General features: G+C 46.3%; 1 protein-coding gene across 1 annotated transcript in view; it reads right to left on the bottom strand.

Annotated features, from left to right (window-relative positions):
• Positions 1-3337: 3337 nt before the first annotated feature.
• Positions 3338-22478, bottom strand: part of rngtt (RNA guanylyltransferase and 5'-phosphatase) — a 58216-nt gene continuing 39075 nt past the window's right edge. The window contains exons 13-16 of the mRNA XM_076154939.1: positions 13173-13273; positions 10180-10246; positions 4611-4734; positions 3338-3855 (exon numbers count right to left, since the gene is read on the bottom strand). Coding sequence (XP_076011054.1) covers positions 3689-3855; positions 4611-4734; positions 10180-10246; positions 13173-13273 — 459 coding nt within the window. The 3' untranslated portion in view covers positions 3338-3688. The remainder of the gene's footprint in view (positions 3856-4610; positions 4735-10179; positions 10247-13172; positions 13274-22478) is intronic.

The raw sequence follows: 22478 nt of genomic DNA, 5'->3' as shown, positions 1-22478 counted from the left end.
ATGATTTTGGAAGCTTTTAGCAGGATAAGCACTTGCCAAATTAATTAAAAATCCTTTCAGAAAATGTCTTCCTCAGGCACCTTTGTCTTCTGCTCAGTGAAATGCTGCATTAGAAGCCTCCAACTGCAGCAGATGTGCAGGGGGGGAATCGTACAGAGGCACCAGGCGGGCATATCAGAGTGCATTAATACGACCGTGGCAGCCTCACTGCGCCTCCGCTACAGATAATGCCGCCTCGATGGCTGTCTGCTGTCACAAACACCCTGCTGATGGAGACGGAAGAGCTGCAGAGCGTCTTCATAGCCATTTACCCAAATGGGAGTCGTTTGCCGCCACGTGGCTCCGCCCTAGAATGAGCTTATATGAGAAGGAAACTCTGTGTTAATAGATTTGTGGCGCCATGCCTTCCTGACTCCAGCGCTGAGAAATGTGTGCAATTACGTTTCTAATTTCAGCATGGTAATCAGGTCAGACCTGTCTGACTTCATTATGAGAACAAACCTTGTTATTAAAATCAATCCGGTGACGGTTTGATTCATCGTGACTTGGAGGTTCACAGGGTGCCAAGTCCCCCCCCCCTCTAAGATGAGTGTGATTAGCTGCAGAACCGTGTTAGCTGCAGATCAGACATAAACGTCCCCAGAATGTTGCATGCACGGTTTGTGTGTATGTGTATGTGTGTGTGTACGCACAAGCAAAACACCAGTATACAGTCTAGTTTGATCTACGCAGAATTCTCATATTTACACCACTGATCACAGAGAAGTAATCACATCAATGCATTATTCAGAACGGATATAATAACGGCCTGCTGGGCATCTCAATGATTTAATATTCCTGTGGAGCTCAGCGGCTTTCTGGGCTCTCAACACCTGAGCCAAGAAAAAAGAGGAAGCTTATAATCTTTGCTTCACCACCTGTGCTGCAGCAAAGAAACAGTGTGCGTTATTTGTCACGGCCGCCTTCTTGTCTCCTTCACTCCAGAGTTAAGAGACAACAGCAGACATTATTGATTGACCTGATAAGACACTTTTATGTTTAGGAACTTCTATCCTAGTGAGAGAGAGAGAGAGAGAGAGAGAGAGAGAGAGAGAGAGAGAGGGAGAGAGAGAGAGAGAGAAAGAGAGGTTTGGATGCTTTTGAATGTGTTCAGCAGAAGAGCAGAGTAGGTGTGTGTGTGTTTGTGTGTGTAATTGCACCTGCTGTACGAGAATGTATACGTCTCCACGGCAGCAACCTCAAGACGAGAAGGTGAAGGCGGCTTTGATGAGAATCAGCCAGCTTTCATGTGCCGCCAGAGGGGAGAGAGCGCGGGGAGCTGGGCTCGGCTCATCTATCTGCACTATAAGGAGAAGAATCGCCTAAGGCTCCGACAGACAGCATCTCAACACACACTCCCTCACACACACAAACACACACCTGGATTTGTAACACCCCTTGAGTGTTACTCGCTACAGACTTTCATTCATTTCCTGTTTCAAATCCCCCCCCCAAAATAACCTTTCAAAAGTCAGAACCCGAATCCTCGCAAACGGCTTCATCGCCCCTGCAGAACCTCAAACAAACTGACAACACAAATATCAGACAAGACGTGGAAACCGTCCCTCAAATGACGCCGAGGATACAGGCGGGAGAAGTGATGGACGGAAAATGTGGCTGTGAATTATCTTGCACGGCTTGCTATGAAATTCAGAGCACCAATCAATGGCTGTTAGCAGTCTGAGCAGAGCCGCGTGGAAGTTGCGGAGGACATTGTTTGGTATTCTGCAAACACGCTACAGCGAGTGACAAAGTGTGCAGATGGGAAGCAATCCTAGCAACAGGCAACAATGCGGGCAAAAATATTACATCAAATGTTTCCTGGCAACGAGATTTTCCGACGGGATTGCGTGTGTGTGTGTGTGTGTGTGTGTGTGTGGGGAGAGGATGTGTTTGTGATATATGATTATTTCCCCCACTGCTTGCTCAAGGACACTTCAGCAGGCAGAGTAAAAGCAATATAAGAGTAAAATAAAATAAAAGTGTGTGTCTCACCGCTGATGTCATCCTCACGGAGTCATTTCACAGATATGGTGGTTTGTGTGTGTGTAGGTGGGGTGTTGTTGCTCCCAGTTCACAGATTAACAGACCGCGTCGGTTACAGTAGAGGTCGAGCACACGCGCGCGCGCGCACACACACACACACACACACACACACACACACACACACACACACACACACACACACACACACACACACACACACACACACACACACACACGTCCGTGCTCAGAGGTTATAGATGTTTGTACTAATAGAGATAAGCTGTTTATTGTGCATCAACTCATTTATCATCATTTGCCCGCAGACACACTGTCACAAATGATATCGCTGATACTTCAAAATAAAGGCTTTTTAATGTGACGCTCATGATTGGCCTTTATTGTGAAGGCAACAGTTCCAGGACTTTTCTTTCGCCAGGAGCCATTTTGTGCCCAAAACTTCCCGCTCCAGGGGAAGGAAGGTAATCAATGATGGATCAGGAACTGAGCTCAGGCCGGGTCCAAAATGTCGTGCCAGTAATAAAGTGTGATATGAGTTTCCTTTTATCGCTGAATGAGAGAATGGGAGTGAGTGTGTGGGGGGGTTTTGGTTCCGACCCGTGTGGACAAACATTGAGTTTATTGTCAATAAATCAGCGTCTTTCTCAGTGCTGCTGGATTAAAGACAAGTGGACGTGGCAGGAGCCTTTACTGCAGCCGGCAAACACATGAAAAGGGAAATTGTCTTTAAGCTTAAAAGATTGATATGAAAAGAATACTGATTTTGTTTACAATTATTATGAAACAGACGCCATCATGAGTTTTCTTTTCCCTTCAGGCTCAAGGGTTTGAATTGAGAACTCTCTGCTGTGTCGGGCCGGAGACAGAAAACTAATTCTTTGGGTTTGAATGAATGAAAATATAAATGTCTTTGTCAAGCGTATTTGTGTATGAATAAGAATAAGGCCATATTCAAGTGTGTGTGTGTGTGTGTTGCTGCTCTCTGCCCACTGATATGACCTTTACAACTCTCCACCAAGTTCATTTGTAACCACAGATACCTACAGACTTGTGGTCGTATTGGACAAACCCTGCGGGACTCCAGCATCTTAAAAGGTACTGAGGCAGCCGATGAAGCTTTAATGAAGTTCACTCCTCCCGACACACAGACAACCAACTCTTTGACAAAACATAAAACAAGGTCTGCAATCGTCAGCTGTTATTTGTTGACGGGCAGAACAAATTTCCCCTCTTTATAAATACTAATTAGTGCAGACTTTTAAAAAAGATAAATAGAAAAAAAGGTAAACAGAGCAACATGAGTTCCATTTTAATAAGAACAACAGCAATTAAAGCTACCAGGAGTCTACAAGGTAAATCTAAAGGCTGAGGCCGTCAGTCCAAGGTGTCTCCAGTCTTTAGATAATCTGGGCTGTAAAAGCTCAATAAAGCAAACGTACTGCGGTTTAGAAAGCCTTGAAGTGTGTGTGTGTGTGTGTGTGTGTTTTCTGCAGTGGGACGAGGGGCGAGAGAGGGAGAGAGAGGGAGAGAGATAGAGAGAGAGAGAGATGATGTGGCTGGTGCTGTGGGTGTAGATGCACACCGTGACCGTGGATCAGTCCAGTCCTGGGGGGCAGAGGAGGGGGGAAGGGCAGGGATGGGGGGGCTACGGAATGGCTCTGTTGGGTCTCTTTGGAGGGGGAGGCGGCATCAGCTCGGCGTCGGGGTCCGGCGGGTGTTTCCGGTTCTGCCCTTGGACGGCCTGAGCGCAGCGGTCCAAAAACTCCAGGAGGATTTCCTTCGTGACGGGATGCTGGATGCTGTTGCACACAGCTGCGGGACATGAACACACACACACACACACACACACACACACACACAGTGGTGGTGAGGAGGAAGGAAGTTACGACAGCAACGGTGACACCAAGCTGGAACGCTGCCACTTCCCCGTTTCCTTACTTGGAAACTGTTAAGCAGCGGTGACTGAATAATTGACGTCTAAACCCAACATCTGGCACTGTTACAAGGAACACTGACGCTCTATTTACATTTCTGATTGAGGGCGCTGCACTGTTGGCTCAACAATCCACATGTTTTGTACAGAGTGGCTGTGTTGCAGTCTGGACGTGTGTATTCTCTGCCTCCACAGTCTTTGCAGGTAACTGTGCATCTCACGGACGCCACATAATTACCCCACGCTTCAAACGGTCAAAGGGTATTCTCCGTTATGCATAAGTGTATGTGCAATTAACGTCAAGTAGAATGTCCTCGCCTTAAGAGTTTGTGGAGCTGCATATAAGAAGAAGAACTGAGAAAGATCTTTATGTGCCGCCCGCCTGCGTTTATCTTCATTATCATTACAGATTCAGAAGATTTTCACTGGAAATTGTACAGGCGGGGGAAATTCTAAACAAACGTGGCAACTTAACGATCGTAACTCCACTCAAACAACGAGACAGAGGAAACGCGCCGCACTAAATCACTGAACGGAAACTTCAGCTGCTGAATATAACGCGTAAAATGAAAATGTAGCTAAATTGAGGTTATTTACTGAATATGGACGAGGAAGAGGAAGAGGAGAGTCTCACCCATGGCTGTGTCGTAGGAGTTGGGGAAGCTCTTGTCTATCCGCTGTCTCATGAACACCCAGCTGTTGTTGTCAAAGGTGCACTCGATGATCTTGTTGTCGTATAGTTTCAGGTCTTTAGTCGCCTGTGTGGACAAAAACAAAGGGACTTTAACAAAAACAAGTGTGAAAGACTTCATTATCGAGCGTTGCCAGTCTCCTGCTGTCTGCTCTGCCTTTCCTCCTCAAGAGTCTCACACCCCGCACGTGTGCTCCAGATGCCATTATGCAGCTACACGTACTGTTCCATGGCGATTACACACAGCTGAGGGTGACGTAGCAACATGATGGATGGTTTGAGTCGAAGGCACGGAGCCTCGGACTGACAGGTACGTTTATTTATCTCCCTTAATGTTGAGTAAAGTACAAAAACATGAACCTGGTTTGAGTATCACTGTTTCTCTCTCGTCCCAATGGTGTGATTTGAGCCTCACATCTGAATTTTTCATTTTTCAATTTCATTACGTTGATTAGAACCTGATTGCAGTCATAATCTTGTTTCTACTGAAGTTTTGACCTCCATGTGAACACACTGACGACCTTCACTCAGGCCCTGATGGGGGTGGAGCCCCGCGAGGTGAGAACCTGCTAAATGAGAACAGATGGGGGGGTTGACGTCTCCCTGCAAAGACACTCTGACACATAGAGGGGGAGCCAGGAATCAAACCACCAACCCTCTCAAACTCAGTCTGCCACATGAGCTTTTCCAGACAAGCTGTTTGGGTTTGAGTCGGTGATGCAGAACGCCGAATCACAGAATTTGTGAGATGTATAATGTGTAGACAGACAGGATGAGGCTCTGGCATGTTTGCTTCTTTCCCAGCCGTGTTATTACCGTTTATAGTCTCGCCCTGAATACAGAAGCTTTGGAATAAACATTCCCCCATGCCGTTGTGCAGCACGACCCGATAAAATGGCTGATGTCAAGTTTTGAATTAGCTGCAGTCACTTAATATTGGTGGCACATGTGCGGCGGCATAATGAGACAGACTTGGATGGATTAGGCACCAAGTGGCGAGGAGAAATGGCAGCCAACATGTCACCCTTCCCCGCTATCTGGCAGTCTGCTGTGTTTGGCTTTAAGAAAGCTTAGCGCGAGCCACTCAGTCTGTTCGTCCCATCGGCTGCTGTTCTTCTCCAAGTAAGTGACGAGCTCATATGTGCTTTACACTGAGATCGGACCGTATATGTCACTCTGGGTGGAAGAGTGTAACAGGTGCACACAGTTTGTCACATCTGACACGTAAAGGTCATCATGTTGGGTGCAGCGTCCAGCTTCTCCTCCTTCCTTCGCCGCCTTTTGTTTCCTGTGTGATTGGACCCCCCGCTGTGAGCCCAGATGCCCCCGACACTCCGAGATCACACCAGCATCTCTCAAGCCTCTTGCCAAACCCCGGCGCTTTCCTGGCACCGGTTTCGGCTCCCTGACATTGGCTGGAGGATCATCTGCTCTCAGTTGACCCGGTGACCTCTACCGTAACCTTGAGCAGCCTAAATGCCTGAGCAGCTGCGGCCTGTGTGTGTGGAGGATGCGGGGGTAGAGCTCGTCTCTAACGGCTCTTTGTCACTGTATTTGACTATTGTAGCTGCACGTTTTTGGCTTCAGCGCCGCCGTGGGGTTTAGATTCTCCAGAATTCTCTCAGTGAGACACAGTCCTCTGACAAATAAACAACAGATGCTCAAATGTCTTCTTTGACTCATACTTGGGTTTTCAGCATTGTGTGCCATTTGCATACACTTTAACTGTGTCACAATGCGTGTGTGAGGAGCGGGGCTCATTTCAAAAGCTAAACATGGATATAGTTAAAGAAAGAAATGAAACGAGATGAATGATTGTTTAGATGTCGAACTGTTTTGTTGTGGATTTGATCTGAGAGATATACAGTACACACACTCCTATAATGTGTAACAACCGCCGTCCTTATTGTTAGTCGGTATGTTTACGTGGAGGTTGGAACTTATGATTAGGACAATAAACTGATTTGAATGTTCAGATGTCATGTAAACAACTTAATAAGAGAGAAACCAGCATCACACCACGCTGGCACACTGGGCGACAAACCCAGATTAAGCTGATTTACTCCAGCGCACAAACAAGCCGTGTTTTTCTCCGTGTGATCAAAGAGAGCAAACGCTGTTTTTCCCGCCTGGCAAACCTCCGCTCGTGTGCCAGTTAGGAAATGAGTCACGGATATTTGGCAAACGGCAGAAATACAATTCAGTCGATCCATATACTGTGTGTGTTTGACTCTTCTGCCTTCAAGCTACATCACCTAAGCATTCCAGCCAGTGAAGCACCAAGCAGCGTCTATACGATACTACACCCGCCGGATTGTGTGGCGGTGTGAGTAGAGGACCTTCATCATCATCACCTTCGTCATATGAAAAGACAAACAAGAATGTCTGGAATGTGATATCCTGCTGTAAAACAAGAAAAATCTAAAAACAATATCTGACTCCTGATCATTCAACGGCCCTCTCCTCTCTCTCTCTCCCTCCCTCTCTCTCTCCCTCTCTCTCCGCCGCACTGTCAAACACGCCGTTCCCAGGGAAACCTCTCGCTACAGTATATTACAGGCCTTTTGCAAAGATTGTGATACAGCCGAGTAAACAGTCAAAAGTCCATCATTGCCACGTCGGAGGAGTTTCTCCCTCACCGCCCTCCCGCCGACACGGCTTTCTGTTTCATCCCAGACTTAATCAGATCGGGCCCGGAGGGGGGGACGGAGGCTCGCCGGCACATTGGGTCCATTTTAATAACAACAAACTCAATGAAAGTGTATATAAGCGTCGCAAGGCTATAAGATGCAATAGCGCGGGCAGTGAATAAACACCCACAGAGGGAACAACATGGCAGCGGATGGACAGAATGCACTCGGACATAAACACAGTAATGTAGATCTCTGTATCTTTGATCATCTCCGGTCTTTACTTTTTCGCTGAGTCATCCGGTGAAACTGACGGCATAAACTGCAAACACAAACTTTTACCGTCTCGTCTGATATCTGCAATGTAATTACCCGGAGCCAACGCTGCTGTATGTGGCCTTTAATCGCTGAAACCAAACAAAATGGGAGTTTGATGACTCGGCGTGCACTCGTGACACCGTCGAGCGGGTCGATGGCGCGCAAGTATAATACCGATCGTAATCCCAGGCAAACAGATTGATCGCCGCGTCAGATCTGAGGGCAGGCGAGGGGGGAGACCGTCTGGCACGCAGCCAGGCAGTCCGACGGTTAACCAGCACAGCTACAACCCCCAGACAAATATTTGTTTACCTCGTAAACTTTTTTCCGATGATTAGTTTGGTCTGGCGGGCAGACTGAGCCAGTATTTCCCTCGGGTTTCTTATTTCCAAGGCCTGCAAGATCAATTATTCAGACACTATTGGTGGTTCTTAATATAAGCCGCCCATATGATAGACACTCGCCTCGGGCCATGAAAAATATCCAAAAGAGATAAGGATTATTAAAGGGCTTTAATTGCAGTTCAAGGACGAGTGAAGCCTGGATAAACACGGATGATGAGGGTTCCGCCCTCGCTTGTTGCTATTAAACCGGGGCTCGCCGTTTGCTCTCGCAGACGCCTCACACTCCTTCAGTTCGGATCAGTGCTTGGCGTTTGAACAGCGGCTATTCCCTTAAGAGTCGTTCACAACTCCAGTCAGGTGACGTTAGGAGAGTGTTGATAGTTCCAGTTTGGCAAAAATGGCTGAACTGGAACAAATGCTGGACGAGTGATGCAAAGCGTTCAAGTCCAGCTGCCTGGAACAACTTGATGAGCAAGTATGTACAGTACATGGGGAAAGACGACTCCACGGGTGGATATTTCACGAAGCAAAGTCAAACTGAAGTCGCTGACGGAGACGGTTGTATATTTTATATTTCCCTCCTCAGTGTGGGACTCTCACAGCGCCAGCAGAGCCTCTGCACTCTGACAGACTGCAGCTCATCTCACCCTCTCTGGTGACCAAATCTGTCAGGCACCAGTCATATTACGTATGATTAAGGAGCTACGCTGACAGGCCACATGTAGTTCCAACACGGGGAGTCGACTCCATGCGGCAGTGGAACTGAAGCTAAATGGGGAATCAATAGCCATTACCTTCAACAGGCTTCAGCAAACTCTATAATTTCATGGGAGATCTGGACTAACTCTGCTCTGAGAGATAAATCACCCTTTGGACTTTATGGATTGTCACATTTATGTCGTGTTTTAATTATTTTGTGGTCGCCGTTTCTTTACCTGCCCGGGGACAAGGGACGCAAATTAGCCGCTAGCTTAAATCGGCTACAGTCGCTACTTAATTGCGCAGCGTCCCCCCGTAAGAAGAAACAATTTAAATGGCCGGCTGTGCCAATTTACAATGACTGAAGAGCAGAGACGAGAGGAGAGGAGAAACAGAGTGGCACTTAAAATCGCACAATTGGCCTTGGCGAGACACAGGGCGTTCACTTGGCCTGATCTGTCTTTTTTTAGGTGGAGTCGATAAATAATCCTCAAGGCAACGTCCCTAAATTTACTTTAGCGATTCCCTCCTGCAAAAGCCTACAGGGTAAGAAATCACTATAAGGGTCGGTGTTTTTTTGAAGATCCAGACAGAAAATTGGCGTCTGCAGTTCTTTGTCCACCGTCACAATGAATTATTAAACGAGGAGCCACTATTTATCGCGGTCCATACTGCTGAGATCAATCGGGGAAATGTACTCAGTCTGCCAAAACCGCAAGTATCGCATCATTATATGTTTACATTGTCTTCAAGCTTCTTGGTTCTTCTTACAGAGGGACAGAATCGGAGCAGGAAACAGACTTGTTAACGTCGCACCGTGCTGATGGATGACATCACCTGAGGCAAGTGTTCCTAAAACTCTGTGGCTGTGATCATCAGCGGGCCGACACGTATGAGAAGTGAACAGTTCAGACAACGGGTCGGCTGGGGGCGATCAAAGCAGAAACCCTAAAACTAATACCGAGCGCGTCGTGTCGTGATTTGTCGTCCTGCTCACCGAACAACAGTGACTTCCCAGCATGCTCCGGTGCAGATGAGACGCTCGTGACAGCCAGGTGAACCGAGCTCTTATTGAGTCAATGTTGTCGCCGTTGCTCTGATGATGATGTCAGTCACGCACACGTAGGGACCCCGGTTACACACTAATTGGCTTTTGTGATTTCCTACAGATGGGGAAGTGACATCTGGGAATTATGTAAAGGAGCAGAGAAGAGCCGGGGGGGGGGAAATGGAAGCACTTACATCTACGTGTATGCATGTGTGTGTGTGTGTGTGATCCCACGGTCCCTATTCAACAGCGTGTGCAACATGGGTTCAAATTAAACATTATGAGATCAAAGGGAAGCGTTACCAATGATAATATTAGGACAGGTTGAGTGTGATGCCATAAAGCCAAGTGTGGACTTTAAATATGATACATTTAGACAAAACTACCTGTCAGTCATGTATAATACCAATCGGCAATCTGCATATCTTTACGTTACGTGGGGGGGGGGGGGGGGGGGGGGTTTGGCGCCTTACCTTCATCTGTGCGAAGGGCCTGTCGTAGCTGCCGACGTAGAGCAGACCGACCGTCTGCGGGATCAGCCTGCAGAGACAGAGATGTACGGTTAACACTCTCAGAGCGGGACCAAATCTTAACACGAGCCGTGGCGAGTACGTACTGTATGCGGCGCGGGCGGTACAGTGACATTACTACATTATCAGCAGAGTAACAGAAAGGCGCGTATGTGAGATGACACCTTGCCGAGCCCCTTCTGTCTCTTAGCGCAGCTCGCCCGTTTCTCCACTGGAAGGAGTGAACTTGTTTCTTGTGGCTTCAGCTGTAGGAGCCATTCTTAGCACGGAAATAAGAGGGGGGGCCGCCGAGCCAAACTGACGGCTAAACCACACAGGATATGCAGCTATGTCCCTTCCGTCATTCGCCGAGAGACAATACACTCATAGCCTGCGGGGAGCTAAAATCAGAGAGGGTCCACCCGTCCATTCGTCCTTCCGTCCCCCTACCCCCTCCTGTTTAATGATAGCGGAAGGAAGCAGCAGTAGACATTTAAAGAGTCAAATAGCCGTGCAGTGATGCAGCGAACTGAAGAGTGGTGCCAAGAGTTCACAGTGCAGAGTCCATTTCAGTCAGCGCCTCTGTTAATAAACAAGACTGGTAATTGATGCTGTGTTTACTGGGCGACTCCATGTCTCCTTACTCGGTGTGACACACAGATGCAGACTTCAGAAATGTAATAAAGCGTTGACCAGAGGAGGAAACGGAAGGAGTTTGATACGGTGAAAGAAGCACTCCAGTACTGTACAGGCTAATGAATACACTCTGGCTCTTCACACTAAGTTGATGCTCGTGTGCAATAAGAGATTCTCACTCTTACAAACTAAAAGACAAAGAGACGACTCTGAGCCCACTTTGGTGTGATCGCTAGCCATTATGGCGTTCTTCAGATGAACGGTAACGAACCGTTCCGAGCACGTGAAGCACTGGAAACGGTTACGGCCTTCAAATTTGCAAACGATGTACGCGGGAGCTCCGGGCGACACATTTCCCTGCGATTGTCTGACATGAGATGCCGAGCGGAGAGACAGCCTGGTGACCGGGGGTGCCAACGGGCAAAGCTGTGTGTTCATACGGAGCCATCCATTCATGGGAGGAAGGGGAAGGGAGGGAGTGGGCTTCTGCAGAGTCTTTCAGCTTGTACAAACAGCTGAAACGCTATAAGGGCTCTCCGGTATTGTCGATCCATTTGTGTTGAATTAGGCTACAATGGCGCTAAAAGGCTTTCAACCCCCCCAAACCTGGTTTAAGCAGCTTGTGGAGCCGGTGATTGAGAGGACTGAGTTTGTGTCTGCAGCTTGTTTGTCTCTGAGTGAAATGATCTCTGCATGGGAAACGGAACAGAGGAATATATAGTAGAGTACAGGTCGGCTGCTTATTTTAATATGACTCAGATCCTTCTAGGGAGGAGTCCAGACTGGTGTGTGTGTGTGTGTGTGTGTGTGTGTGTGTGTGTGTGTGTGTGTGTGTGCCTGGATCCTTTCATCGACATGGGGAAGCAAGACGCTGCGATGATACTTCATTCCACAGAACACGCCGAGTCCATGCTTAGCAACAAGGAGCGCGGTGACGCCTCCGGAGCCAATCCAATCAGTCAGCCATCACTATTCTCCAGATGCTTTTGTGCGCCTTCAGAATCACGACACGCTTAATGATGATGTAACTATTATCCTCTGCATCACCCCCTTACACGGAATGCTGGCTCAATACTTGAGGGTGGCATTATTGTGCTCTCTCTGGTTTCATCCTTCCATTCTTTTCCCACTCAATCTTCCTACCTCCCAATAATCGCTGTCTGCTTGTGTGTGTGTGTGTTTGCTCTCTTAGAATGTAAGAATACTTGCAAGGCTTTGTGCCTCTCGCGGTGCACAAGGACTTGCTCAAGGACCGACTGCGTGGGCTGAGGCATAAACAGTCATTACCTCCTAAGTCTGTCCATTTCTCTCCGTCTCTCAGGAAGTTAGGAGGAGAGATTTGAAAACCTACACCACCACTGAGGTCTGATGAGTGCTCCTCTGCCAGCCACATTGTCTTTCAGAGAACACTCTCAGATGGCAGCAATAATTGTCTGTTCTCCTACACACGCAGGGAGGAGTCCAGAAGCCCGACTGGCTCGCTGGCTGCCTTTGGAGTGGCTCGCTGCTCGCTGCTGCTGCGAGCCTCTCAGTCTGTTGTTTGCTAATGGTGGCTACAGTGCTGGTGCAGTCACCAAGGTGACCTGGCTCCCGGAGGAAGAGGCAGCTTGTTCAGTGAGCGCGCCGCCACGGATCTGTTTGTTCAAATGGCAGGCAGTGCCCTCAGAATATGATGGAGAATCAGAAATGCAGCAGGGACGTTTAGTGTGCCGGCAGAAATAATAACAGTAATTGTGATTTGTCTTTTTAGTAAACAGCTAGAACATGTACTGAATCAATAATGGATAAGCTGTAATTGCAGCTGGCTCACCATTCAAAATCAGAAAGGTATAGAACTCCAAAGCTCTTATTACATGCAGGGAACTGTCTTCTCTAATCTCTGTCTTCTCTGATACAAAAAACCAGGAGAACAAAAAACCAAAGAGAACCAGAGGATCTAAATAATTTATAAGCATCTTAGGCAAAATGGGATCTTTCTCTCCATGCATGTACAGTATAGGAACATCTGGCAGATAACATTTTCTGGCTGGAGAGACAGGGCGCACGTAGGAAATGATAATGAAAGTATTGAATTTTTGCCGTGCCGCTGTTTGCCTGAATTGGACCCCAAGGCAGAAAAGAACAGTGGGAGAAGAAGATGGGATTTTTTTTTTCCCCAAACAAACAGAAATTCCGTGTTTCTTCAAAGAGCATGACACACCGACACGGCAACTGTGTGTGTGTGTGCGGTGATGTCTGGAAGGGCTCCGAGTGTGTGTCACAAAATGATAGGTGCTATTAGAATCATCAGGCAGAGCGTTTCCCTGGCAACACTGGCTTACCCTTCTCCTCCGACTTTGGTGATCTTGAGGCGGAAGTCCACCGAGTTCAGGCTGGGCGGCTTCCACTTGAGGATGTCGTCGTTCCTCCCGGGCTTGTACCTCTGCGGAGACAAAAACAAATGATTCACAACGTGGACACTTTGGTTTGCGATGAAGCCCCAATCATGCGGCTTTTCATTAAAACACGGTTTGTGTGTGGCTTCCGCCCGTGAGTGGATAGATCCTTTTGTTGCCGCATAATACGGCTGTCTTAATGACGGAGTGATTTGCGAAGCTGTAAAGAACTTTAACGCAGCGGCCACCCGCATTTAATGAGACGAAAACACTTCAATAAATTAGGCTCCATTCTTCTCCGTTGTTGTAATCTGACGGAATCTGTAGAGCAGTGAGCAAAAACAAAACAAACACTGGATCCATCTTGGATTATAAATCAAACTCCTTTTGTTCTCAAAATGTAAATAAGTTCTTGGCCAAAAAAGGATGATCAAAGAATTAGTGCTCAACGACTGAAATGACAGGATTATAAGGAGGAAATTGCATGGTTGGAATAATAACAGGCGTGGAAATGGAATTGCAGGCACAATAAGTCAACATGATTCCATTTCCCGCTCTGCTAACATGTCACAGTGCCGCACTATGCAACAGACTAAACACGCGTTTCTCCATCGCCTCCGACTATTAATGCACGCGTGACATTTAGGAGGACGCAGTGGAACATGAGGAATGTAAAGGCACGGAGGGTGGAGGCGGGGAACAGATGAACGGATTCTGTCACTGTCAGGTTGCCCGGTAACAGAAGTCGACTCGGAGGAAACGTGTGGAAAAAGTCGACAGGATTCCTCGGGAGAACCTGCGCTGTGTGTCACACGGCACTCGCCCAAATGTGGGGCTCCTGGTTCAACCCACTCAGCCCAGGCAAGGTGGCGGGGCTTTAAGAAGTTCCAATCGATTTCTTGTCAAGAAACGTTCCCTCGCACACTTCGGGCACAGTTCCCTGCTGTCTGAAACTGCAATAGAATCTCACAGTTGCTCCCAATGTGTACAGGCGAAACCTGCTCTGCACTTTAAACCAGCTGCCCTCACACTGCTGAGAATAAACAATCACCTGGGATGTTTGATTTGAGAACATTCCTGAGATGTTAATGTGCTATAGAAACATCACTCTGAAGTCTTTTTTAAATATTAAGTGGAGAAGGACTTATAGTAATTCAACAATCAGCTGGCATTGTGAAGGGAGGCGGCTCTTTGGTTTAACGTGAACACAAGTGTGCTGTGTCCTTCTACTTTGTCCATGATCCTGTGTAGGCGGAGGCCTTCGTGCTCCTTTGAAACCGGCTCTCTGCACAAAGGCTATTTACAAGAATCAGCTAGAGAGGGCACGTCTCCTTTGAAGACGCTCCTCTGAGGACATCTTTCCCCTGGAGCCGTGGGTGTGGAAAAGAAATCACTGTTCAATACAACAATAGGGCCCGCTGCATTATACAGCCATCAGAACAGTCGACTGTTAAGTGGATCTTAAGTGAGGTGAAATATGAAGATGGAGCGAGTGATCTGGTCCGGTCTGATTGCCCAAAACGACTTGAGAAATGAGCTGAAACTTATTGCACAAACCATCAACGAGCTCACAGCAGGCCACTTGATAAAAGGTCAAATGTTGCATTCTTGGTGAATTTGTCGGGACACTTTGCACCGTTATCATCTCAGCGTTCTGACACCGGGAATTAGATTTTGTTTAAAAAATGCATTTAGCGTCTTCAGATTTCATCACGTCTCTAACAGATTGAAGGAAGCCGGCGCCAGAGGCGGCGAAGCAAAGCAGCCCCAAAAGATCCGCGGGCCTCCTCCGTGCTTCACAGCGGGGATGCTGTTCTTTTCTTTGAAAGCTTTGCTTGTTTTGTGCGAACACAAACGTGGTGCAAGTGACAGAAACCACTTATTTTCTCATTTGCTTTCTCACAGGAGTGTGTGCCTTGTCCACATGGATTTTGGCAAACTCCAATTGAACCTAATAAAGGATTGGAGGCATTCTTTTTTTAAATAATCTGCTAGGTGTTCCACATTTGGCAATGTCTGTAAATGTTTATGACCATTCACTATTCTGAGAATCTATATCAGAACTGTTCTGCCAACACCGCATATGAGCCACATGTCCAACCAGAGGGAAGAGCCGTTTCTATATTCCAGCCTGAACGCCCCTAGCAACAAGCCACTGAAAACCCAATCAGACTCCAGATAAACTAAATAGACCTTCGAATTCAATCCTAAATGAAAATGTGCCGCTGGGCCGCAATCTCGCTTTCATTATTATTGTTAACCTTGTCAATAAGTGACGGCACACAGAAAACAAGAGCTTTATTATTGGAGTGCAGAACAGACCTTTCAATTCCGACCCTGCATTCAGACGCACACCTCTCGTCTAACAAATTCATTTCAATGTAATGACCTCCCAGTGCATGCAGATTGAACACTGATTTTCAGGCTAAACATGCAGAAGAAGCTGTGACTGTGTGGACAGACGGAGGAAAAGGTAAACTACCAAAGAACAAAAAGGACTAAAGTAACATTTTACAATGGATATAACATTCAACTCATTGTAAATCAGTGCCACTTGTTCTTAATGTACCTATTTAAAGATAATGAACATTACTGCGGCGAGGCTTCAGGTTTAAGAGGCTTCGCACTTAGGCCGGGATTAGACTTGGCGCTAATGACGCGTACTCAAGCGGATGATGGCTGCCATGCACATCCTGCACAGGCTCCAAACTTCAGGTTGTGTACGTCCTGCGGGAACAGCAGTGAACTTTGTTAAGTGACTTTGGCAGCAGCGAGAAAAAACGGCGGAAACTTTCAAGGGGAAGCTGATCGAACACGGTGATTTGTCGCCTCTGCTTCCGCTCTAAGTGGCCATTGAGGTGTAAGGAGCGTCCCCGAATAATCATAGCCTGAGACAGACAATGATTTCAGGGCTTTTCAATTGCTGTTCACGTCAAACCCTTTAAACTCTCCCGAGTAGCCCGGCTCCTAAAGGAACCCTCCCTCGCAGCCCTCGAATCTTTAATAAACATTACAATACTTCTCTCACCTTAAAACTAACGGCCCGAGAAAGGAACTATATTTGGCATCTGGCCTTTGCGAGTGGAAGGAGAGGACAGAAGCGTAGTGCTTCTTGGATGTTATTACGGGCGACAAAAATAATTGGGCGGACGGGAAGGGAGACGAGATAGTCGAGTTGAGGGAGGGGAACGATGAAGACGACAAGTGACAAGCCACCGAGCAGCTGAAGATCAGACATTTAACTGAGTTATGTTCGGATATAGCCACGTCCCAGAGCTACATCATAATCCATTTTCCCCAAGAAAACAAGAGTCCCACACTTTCCCATTTTCGCTTTGAAACATAGGGAGAAAAACAACAAATACTTCTGAAATCAAAGATCCTCCAGCAAAAGGATAGATACAGGGATACATTTATACAGATTTAAGACTTAAATACATTAAATCTGTGCATTCCTGAAACAGTTCTTTGTGTCTAACTGTACAGTGGATCTCTGTAATCCTTTGACCAGGAACAGTGAGACACCAATGTATCCAGAATGATGCCTTTTCTGATTTTATTATTGGATCGTTCTTCACTACAGCATTCAGCTATAAGCTAATTATCTCCTCAAGTGGGGTGCCAATCACTGAAGAGGTCTGGATGCCAATCTTGAAGAAAATGAATAGGCTGAGCAACCATAATGTGAATTGCAACGGTAAAATCTTCAAATTTAAATGAGGAATAAAACGTATACAATTCCCCTTGCCGCCGCTTCTATGGGGAGGTTATTCTTCCTCCTTTTGACTCTCTGAAATGTTTTCAATTAAACAAGGACAAACGGCAGGATGGCAGTTTTCTTCTCTGACTGATTGATTGTTAATGATTTGCCAAAACATCAATAATATCTGCAACACGATCCTTCATGAATAACTTAAGTGCCTGGGTCATATTTAAAGGTTCACCGACTAGAATCGCACACGTAGAGTATCGACTGTGACAAACGACACAGCGGAGCCTCTCTATAATCAAGACGAGCTTGATACGTGTCATGCAACATGCTTCGGGGGGCGAACAGGAGCCCCTTTTTGCTGGATATGCTTTCTAGTCTCGTCGCAATAACATCTTTGCTCCGAGGCGGACGTATTGTTTAAGTGTGCTGAGGATTACGGAGGAGAAAGCTGGACGCGGCGAATAAATCTGTTCCCCAGAGAAAAGCTCCCTCTGTTAGAGCTCAGACACACTGGGCCTTTTCTTCCACACCCAGACTGACATTGTGGTGTGTGTGTGTGTGTCTGTGTGTGTGTGTGTGTTAAGGGTTGTGTGAACGCATAATTGATGCAGCGGTACAAAAGACACATATATATCTACATATATATGGATAAACAGGTTTGTGAAATAGGGGAGACCTAAGGTATAAATCTTGAGGTAAATGGTCTACAGATACAGTATATCACACACACACACACACGAACAGATACCAAAGACAATCTAAAGTGATTGTAATGATTTACGGGCCACATAAAATGCCCTACAAAACAAAAGATATAACCCTGCCGAGCTCACACATCTGCCTCACCTCCTCTTCATCAAAATGATTCAAAAGACTGAGAGGAGGTTGCAAATTGAATCACACCTTATGCACAAAATGTGTTTCTCTTTAGTGAGGCGGTACAATGATCAGAGACAAAAAAGTGAGGAGGGTACAAAGACTCCCCTTTTTCCACATTTTGCACAAAGATCACCATCTGGAGTTCTCTCCCTATAAGCAACGCTGCCATCTGTGGCAACACTTCCCTTCATATTCTCCATCTTTCTCTGACTCGCCCCTACACAAAGGGAACGTATTCCAAGGACGCCATGTGTTGGTGGAGATAACACACACACACACCTACTGGCTGCAGACCGCCGCAGTGGCCGCAACCACACTGATGCTAATGGAGCTTTGAGTGTTTACATTCACAGTGGCAGGACCCGGGCCAGATTAACTCTGCCATCAGCCCTAATCTCACTAACACAATAAAAGATTATCATCGCGCGGGTTGTTTGTATTGATCGGCACGTAAAATGACTCTTGGAAGACAATGTCACAACGAGGCGGCGTTATTGATCCATGCAGTCATTAATGGTTGCCCGTTCAGTCGTCGATTACATTTTTAGTTCATTTCTCTGCTGCTGTTTTTTGCATCAAACTCCTGGGAATAAAAGCTGCCGGTGTCTTACTCGTGTGCCTGTGCTGGAGACGGATCAGATTTCTAAGCTTGAAGCGGCGTCTAACCAAACCGTAGAGGACGCGGCTTGATCAAAGCACAACATCAGCTCTTGATTGGGTCGGTGTGCCATCTTGTGTACGGCCTAAAACCCTGCTGTAGCCCTTTTGTTTTGGTTTACAGACATTAAAGCTTGGAACATCTTGGCTGTTTAATGCTCAATGACTTCAGGTCAATTAAAGCAATTATCACATTTAATTTTGAGGAGGAAAACCAATTTGTTTTGCCTGATGGTGCTACCACATGTAGAATCATCAAGCTGCTGCTCCACGGGGAGGCAAACACATATCAGCTCCTATTTACATATATGTGACATATATAGATCTCTATGTTCTTTCTTTCATTTAGGGATTTGGTGGATCAAGTTTGCACGCACTGATCCATGTCCAATTCCAAACCGACTGACTGGAGAGCCGTCTGTGTGTGTCGGTTAGATAGAGACATTAAAAAAGCATGAGTGGAGAATAATTGAACATCGCAGTGTGTGGACATGTTGACTGTATACAGCTTATTGTTGGTGTATCATGAGAGGCAGAGGCTTGATATCTGCACACAGACTGCTACATACATACATACACACTAAATGTCAAGGGTTTGTGTGTGTGTGTGTGTGTGTGTGTGTGTGTGTGTGTGTGTGTGTGTGTGTGTGTGTGTGCCATATAGAGAGACATCACAATGATATTCAAATCATTTCCAACAGCGCTGCCTATTGTTTGATCAGCTATGCACAGACCAGCCTATGCTATTCCTGTACTTGAGTTGAAGGAGAAGCTATTTCTGAATATATGGAGGAGCAGATACGAGCAAGAAAGGAGTGTGGACAAGTGTGAGCTGTGGAGTCGGGCGGACATGGCGTGGGGGAAAGGGGTTGGAGGATCTGGGTGTATTCGGTGGAGGTCGGCTATTGGGGCTTTGCGGCGCAATCGACATCAAACCCTCTTCCCACTCTAGGTTCCGTTGGACGCTGTTGTGTCTAACAAGGGCTGCAGAAAAGTTCTGTTTAAAAAGATCTGCTCCGAGCTGGTAGCCAGCCACAGATTGGCAGTAATTGCAACAATCAGTGTGGAATCATGATCTTGAGAATGTTCCTGCATAATGTTGCCTTATTAGCAACATTTAGCACTGAACAAAGGGCAGAGGAGGATCTCTGTAGCAACCTGTCAGTATGTCCTTCCAAGGCCTATGACTATTATCCCCATTAAAGGGAATGAATGTCAGCCAGTGTTCCCGGCGTTGTGCACATGGACACTTAAAGCATTAACAGCCTTAAGCGTCCCTTAACCAGGCCTGATCCCAGGACGCTGGCTTTATACGCATGTTAGTTATATTTGATAGTCGTCTCCTCATACATCATCATACAACATTTCTTTCCTTCTCTTACATTTCCCCCCTTCTCTCTGCATAAGAAACCCAAACTGTGTGCTCACTGTCATGCCAAATGCTTCCTTCGATAAAATATTGAAACTGATTTAGTCAGAAGTCAATATATCTGAGGAAACGTCTACAAATTCCAATCAGGCAACTGGGATCACTAGGCAGAGGAGGCCAGCCTGAGGTCAACCAGATTTTGATACAGGGTGCAGAGCGGTCGTTTCTCTCCTCGCTCAGGCACAGGCCCATTACTAATTCAGTTACTGCCGAAAGTAATAAGCACGCTCACAGCAGGACGCCATCCTGACACAGGTGATATATGCATCATATATTATGGATAAAAACATGAATGTGGTGAATATTTGTCCCTCTGCAACTATCTGGCCATAAGGTCAAAATGTCTAAGATAACTGTGTGTTGTGGCTATCGCAGGTTCGAAAACTAAGTAGTTCTACGATGACATCACAAACATTCACACAGGCAGACGGATTTCATAGAGAGCTGCAAGACTACAAACAACAAATACAATTCCTTCCTACCAGCAATGTGTGTGGAGTTATGTTGTGCGTTTTCCATTTTGCTGTCATCATGTCTGGAGATGCAGGATCATTGTCTTTTAGTGGACGCTGAGCCTGTTAGATCCAGACATTGTGTACTCCTTAAAGGATTGCGGTTAGATATATATATATGCTCTGACCTGAGGCAGTACAGAAAGCCTATTATATAATCCCATCTCTTTATTAGTTCAATTATTAGTTTAAATTGTATTTGGTTTTGTTGTTGGCTGCCTCGCTGCCTTCTGTCTGCGACCGATTTATCAGTCTTAAGTCTGCAAACGCATTAAGAGAAGACCTGAGCATTATACAGCCCGAGGGCCGCTTCTGTCCGGCTGAAGACAAAGCACTGCTATTGTACTTGGACAAGTCAGTGAATGCAAAGGATCCCAATCTCTTTATTCTATTTGAATGTATAACAGGGAAAAATGGAAGGATCTACATTTTTATTTCTATTTGGACATAAAACGCTAACTTTCCCGTGAATGTGACTCCACTGAAGCAGCTCCGCCTGAGGCCAAACGGCTTTGGAGAATTTGTCGTTTGGCCTGAAAAACATCAGCATTAAAAGCCTGACAGGTGTACTATTAAAGGTATAAAGTGACACGCAGTAACACCTATCGACAATTGAGACACACGGGCATGACAGGCTATCCATGCAGCGTGTCTTCATATTGACGGCTCGTCTCTACACGGGGCTGATGCTGTTCATGCGTGATAAGAAAGCAATCGTTTCAAGGCCCGGCAAAAATATCTCATAGACACCGTGTGACTATTTATATGTAATCTGTGAGCAGGATGTGGATGGTGTTACTGCAATTTCCTCCGCTGCAGATGCTCAGTCCTCCAGACACGTATAGTGCATCCTGACATCCAGAGGGGAACGCTGTATTGTGCACTGCCGTTATACATGAGATGTTGATCCATCAAAATGACTTAAGATACACAAACCGAGCCTACATCTGTGGCTGTCTGCATTCAAACAAGCTACCGGTGCCTAAAACAGCACTCTAACACCGTCTTCTGCTTAGGGATTGTGCAGAAAATGTAAATTCAAATACAGACTCCTGAAAATATTCTTTGTTTCATTTCTGTGTCATTCCTTCCAGCGCCTCTCGCATAATGTGAAGTTAAAAATGATCCATTGATCCTGCTGCGGTGTTATGTAAATCACTTCTCTTCACCTCGACGTAGAGATTACATTTCCCCCCATAGCCCTGGAAATTAGACGTCAACAGTGGAAATAAGCAAATTGAATCCGAAACAAAATCTCTGAATAGAATCTCACAAATATGTGGTTTGCTGAAGGGAAATGCATTTACACCCGGCCGCGTTTCAAGACAGGGAAAATCCAACATCGATGATCCATAATACTGAGAGACGACAGAAAGCACTGGGCACCTTCGGCAATAAGACATTCATATTGTGATATTGATGAGGAAAATGAAGTTGCCTCGGGTAGACGTCTGGTTGGAGAGGTGGACCTTTTTCCGCTCAGGATGTGGCGGAGGGAGACTGCAGCTGTGCAAACCTGCCTCTGCCAGCTCTCACTGCCAGCTCTCCTGAGAGCTGTCACTACCTGATGGCCACAGCCACAGTTACGCCTACTACAATAATTACTTCACAAATCACAAGGAGAGTGAAAATAGAAAAAAGGTTTAGCAGCAAAACAAAAGGCAGAGGACGTGAGAATTACACTCTATTGTTTTAAGGGCACGCATTAACCGAGGCTAAGTTACTGTTTGATATGTCTTACCTACCACTATAAAGAGCCTGGCAACTTGTGTCCATATATAGAAAAGCAGCAACACGCTTGATCAAGGGTTTATCAAAATAACCACATGCTTTTCTAAGTGTCGTGTTGAAACCTTGACATTTAGAAAAGCATTGATATCAATGCAGGTGTTAAAGCAAGTGAGGTCAAAGGCAAAATACAAGACTTGAGACATCGGACTGTAGCCAGATACAGTACAAGCTTCAAGTGCTTCAACATGCTTCAGCAGTCTGATGCCCTCTGGTATTCAGTGTGGATCCAATCCTTAATGTAGAAATATGAAATCTAGCGAGCAGCAAATCCC

The sequence above is a fragment of the Genypterus blacodes genome, unplaced genomic scaffold (genome assembly GCF_046128005.1).
Source record: "Genypterus blacodes isolate CSIRO-AG114 ecotype Tasmania unplaced genomic scaffold, CSIRO-AGI_Gbla_v1 ptg000064l_1, whole genome shotgun sequence".
Lineage (NCBI taxonomy): Eukaryota > Metazoa > Chordata > Actinopteri > Ophidiiformes > Ophidiidae > Genypterus > Genypterus blacodes.
The sequence above is the reverse complement of the archived record's forward strand: the minus strand, read 5'-3'. Positions and strand labels throughout refer to the sequence as shown.